Source organism: Vigna unguiculata, chromosome 5 (assembly GCF_037176805.1).
Source record: "Vigna unguiculata cultivar grain cowpea cultivar isolate G323 ecotype 2 chromosome 5, ASM3717680v1, whole genome shotgun sequence".
Taxonomy (NCBI): domain Eukaryota; kingdom Viridiplantae; phylum Streptophyta; class Magnoliopsida; order Fabales; family Fabaceae; genus Vigna; species Vigna unguiculata.
The window spans coordinates 46847532-46852147 of NC_140796.1; the positions used below are offsets into that span (position 1 = coordinate 46847532).

Sequence of the window (4616 nt, forward strand, 5' to 3'; positions counted from 1 at the left end):
TTAAATATTTGATTCTTTAATTTTTAAGTAAAAGGCAAATACATTTACAATAAACAAAAAGTATTGACCAACGACATGTTTCAATCACTGACATTTAAGATATTTACCTACATATTGCAAATTATAAACTATAAGTAAAACTCATTAAAATATGGAAGAACCTAATCAAATTTTGGTTTTCAATTTTTAATCAATAATACTATTAAGTAAAACTATATAAAAGTATATGTTACTATTTTTCCAAACCAAAATATCCACATTCACGAAGTACTTACAATTAATTAATGTGTGTGTTCCTTTATCTTTATGTGAAAATTAATATTCTTTTATATGGAAACAAAAAATTATTAAGTAACCAAGTACGATGTCTTACAGGGCAATTTTATTAGGACGTTAAAAAGGAAAAAAAATGTTACATGATCCATGCATCAATTACAAATAAAAATTGATTAGTGAAAATATTAGCATAAATTTCAGACCTTGCATATATACTCCAATTTTACTATTAGAACTAAACAGCTGTCTAGGCAAAAAGATTAATTATGAGAATTTTTCTGTAATCAATCACAAAAGACAAATGCATCAATAACATTAGAAAATGAGTTTGAGAAAGACTTTGTTTCTTACATTGATGACAAGAAAGCAAAGGATATACACTCACCATTTGGAAGAGCATAGAACCCAATTAATGAAAATACCTAACCATTTTTCAATCACCAATTCCAAAAGTACATGACAAAATATAACTATATATGTATATATGCAACTGAATAGTTTGAAGACAAACAAAAGCATAAGTCATATATATTTAATGAGTATGTTGTTCATTACGCTAGGATCTTACAAATTCCCCAGAAAAACAAAACACAACAAATTATCGACCGAAATAGAAACCGAACCTCCAATGCCTTTGAAAAAAGGATCTCCAGATTTCATTGTATGCTACATTATCCTGCAAGGAGATACATAACCATGGCTTAATATATATAAAAGCAGAAAAAAAATGGTGTGACTCATGAGAAGAATAATATGAGAAATGCTGAAATGAGTCTTTCAATTAGAACAATTAATGATGTTTCGTACATTGTGTTAATTATTACTAGTGTTTAATTAACAAAAAACAATAAAATACTGTGAAAGATTAATGCTGCAGGAGATGCTTTATGGGCCATAATAACTGCTTTTGTTTGTTCTGAGGCATATATCATTTCTGAAGTTAAAGATTTCAAAAGAGATATGCATACCCTACACGGGTCCGTAACAAAAAAAAAAACCTAGTAATTCCTCAAATAATTCACACACGATGTACATTACCAGGCAACAATCTGTTTGATGAAGTTCTTACTCTCACCTTAATTGAATATTTATTGAAAAGAATGTTATGTTTCTTTCAGAAATGAAAATAGTTATCGAGAGAAAGTGGAAATATATAGTACCAACTTGGTAGGGAAAGCTGATTAAAAGAAAAAGCTTACCAATATTCTAAATTAACTGGTTCATAATTATGACTTATGGATGGGGAATAGAAAAAGAATGAAGGTAGGGAAAGATCTGATGCACCAACAAATGTTTTTGATGAAGGAAACAGAAGTGTAAAAATCTGATACTATATCATAAAAAAGTCTCAGATTCCCAACAAAAAAAGCTGCCGACAAATAGTTTTCACATACTTGGATCATAATACGTACAAGGAAAACCCTAACTTGCCACCAGCTGCCACACACTGACACACACTGTGCAGACAAACAGCCGTACAAACTGAATATTCCCTTGATCTTTGCTATTAGCCACACATGATTTTCTGTATCAGTGTTGTATTATAGGAAGCATTATATATGCTTAAAGAAACCCTAACCCAAGTTTTACGTAGTTCAATAATCTAGATATGCATAATTTAAAGGCTCAAAGAGTGGTGTTTGCAGTAAGTTTTACGTGTGTGAATGGAATAATCACTTCAAACCAAGAACTTGTCTTCAATGTCTAATATATATATATATATATATATAATCTACTGGTAGTGCAGATAAAAAAGAAAAAAGAGAAAAGAAAGCTTCTCGTTCAAATTGCTGTATGAAGTTGTATTTAAATTAATGAACAACCGACAAGAACATGTGAGGTGATGGGAGGAACACAAAGCTCGACCATTTGCCTAACCAAACAATAATGAGTTTATTAAAATTATACACATGATGACTAATAACATTGTGAAGAAGAATATATAGGTACTGTTCCACAGAATCAGAGGCTAGACAACATGATCTAACCAGGGTACGTTTTCGACAGAAGTTACATGTTTCCATTTTCTATTCTCTTACATGTCTCTCTCCAATATATAACATTCTTTATCATATACTAATTTGTTATTTATTTATTTATTTATTTTTACTAAAGTGTTAAATTTCTATTAAGGGACAGGAAAGGAAAGGAGACACATACAAAGAAGACAGAATATTTGAATCCGTACTTGACATGGTAATAAAACAAAGTGGAGAAAAAAGACATGTATATCCAGTCACCCTTTGCATGGAAAGATCTTCTACATCAAAGATAGCAATAAGTGGGGCATATGGAGGTGAGGATGGTGGGAAATGTTTAAGGTTAACATAACATTAATTAAATAATTAGCGTCAGATTTCTCCAACATTTACTCAAAGAGAGATTCCACACAATCATGACTTTGTTAGTATTAAATTCTGAATTACAAAAGCGTTACAAAAAGCATGCATTTTCTATAATTATTTGTTACAAACTATATATTAATGTTGAGTAGAACCTTAATTAACAGTTGAATTAAAAAAAAAAACTTAATTAATCAAATGCTTTTAATCATTGGTTTAGTCTATGTGCAGGAACTGAATAGAGAAACCAAGCATTTCACTTTGAACATTCATGGGACATAAAATCTGCAGAATCTTAAAAAGGGCAAAATTTAAGGGAAAGGTATAAGATGCAAATAACAAACATTTAATTGAAGTTATGCAGACCACAAATATTTTTCCAGAACAATTCCATGTCAGCGGGTACCTGAGGGGTTTAACACAATCTTTACAGTTTTAATATCAGCACACGTTTGCAACCTAATGAACTGATAACATTGTTAATAGTTTCTTTCGTGGGTAAGTAATATTATTATTATACCAACCCAATGTTTCATAAACTGATTAAATAAAAGTGAAAATCTTGGTTTATATGATGAAGATTTGCTATCTGATCTCTCTATATTTGACAGCAACTGTGTAAACATAGTACTTTCTGATACACTGATGTTTTAATGAACAAGATCAGATGCTCCTAGATTGAATTCCACATTAGGTTACACAGTTATACATGACAAAACTAGATGGTAAAGCAGCACATTGAGTGTGAATGAATGAATGAATTACCATGATGATGATGATGATGATGATGATCAAGAGAAGTGGATGGTGGAGGTTGATTCATCATTTGGCTTGGTTTGATTTGTGCCCTTCTTTTTCTTCTTGTAAGGGATACCTCTGGCCTTAGCTTGGCACTCTCGAACCTCTTTGAGATAGACACGGATGGAGCCAGAAGCAAAAGGGTTAGTCTCTGGGGAGCCACCATTTTCCTCATAAGCAGCCCTGAGCCTCCCTATGAGAGCATCAAGGCTTCCCCAAGCCTGTCTAAGGGGGCATGTGCAGGGTGCTGGAGGTTCTGGCTGCCCATAGAACATGCAACCTTGAAGATGAACCTTAGTTTTCCCAAACTGGTCCAGATACCTTAGAAAATCCAAAACATGGTTGCAATTGCACTGAGACAGTGGAACTGGTGGTCTCTGATTCTTCAAATACTGCCCAAAAGTGTTCCAATCCCTTCTCTTCTGAGACTCATAGCGGCTAAGTGTCCCTGTCGGAGAGCTTGATCCTTCTCCCAAATCCTTCCCACTTGAAGACATTTCTGCTGCTGAAATGGTGAAGATGATGAATTGGGTTTTCTAAATTAACCAAAGGGAAGGGAAAAGGGGATGTGAAAGCTTGGTGAAATGAATAGGGAGAGAGCAATGTCATTGGGCTAATGAGTAGACATTTTATGGGCCATCTTAGTTGCTTTCTACTCATCTTTTTCTTCTCTCTTTCATATTTATACTCTCTTTTTTTAATAGCGACCTTACCATTTAACTATACATTTTTCCTGTAATCAAACAATTATTGTTTGCCATTTCTCAACACGCATCAACCTTATCACCTTATTATCAATCTCACTTAACATTATTGCCCTAACTATATATATTTATCAATCCATTAATAGGACTAGCTAGCTTCTATAACCCAACTTTCTTTATTTTATTTTCCTACATCGATACAACTCAATATACAAAAAGGGTGTAATCTTTTATCAGAAGGAGGTGTTTGGTGCCCAATTTTCTTTATTTTCCTTTTTCTTTTTGACCAAAGTTATCATAGGACTTTTTATTTCCCCTTTTTAATTAATCAATGTTATTATATGGTTAACCTGTATAGTTGACACTCTTTTCTTCTATCCACACCATATCTAGTTATACAGTAATATCAAACTAATCTATTTGTAGTGTAAACATTGTGGAAATGAGTTTTATATATTTTCTATACAGGGCAAATAGAATTTTCACTTAATAATAA

General features: G+C 32.3%; 1 protein-coding gene across 1 annotated transcript; it reads right to left on the reverse strand.

Moving 5' to 3' along the window:
• Positions 1-677: 677 nt before the first annotated feature.
• On the reverse strand, positions 678-4072 carry LOC114183865 (protein LIGHT-DEPENDENT SHORT HYPOCOTYLS 10-like). Its single transcript, XM_028071025.2, has 2 exons — positions 3384-4072; positions 678-952 (listed from the first exon to the last, which is right to left on the reverse strand). Exon 1 carries the CDS (start codon positions 3911-3913, stop codon positions 3410-3412), a length of 504 nt encoding a protein of 167 aa, XP_027926826.1. The 5' UTR covers positions 3914-4072; the 3' UTR covers positions 678-952; positions 3384-3409.
• Between the last annotated feature and the right edge of the window lie 544 nt (positions 4073-4616).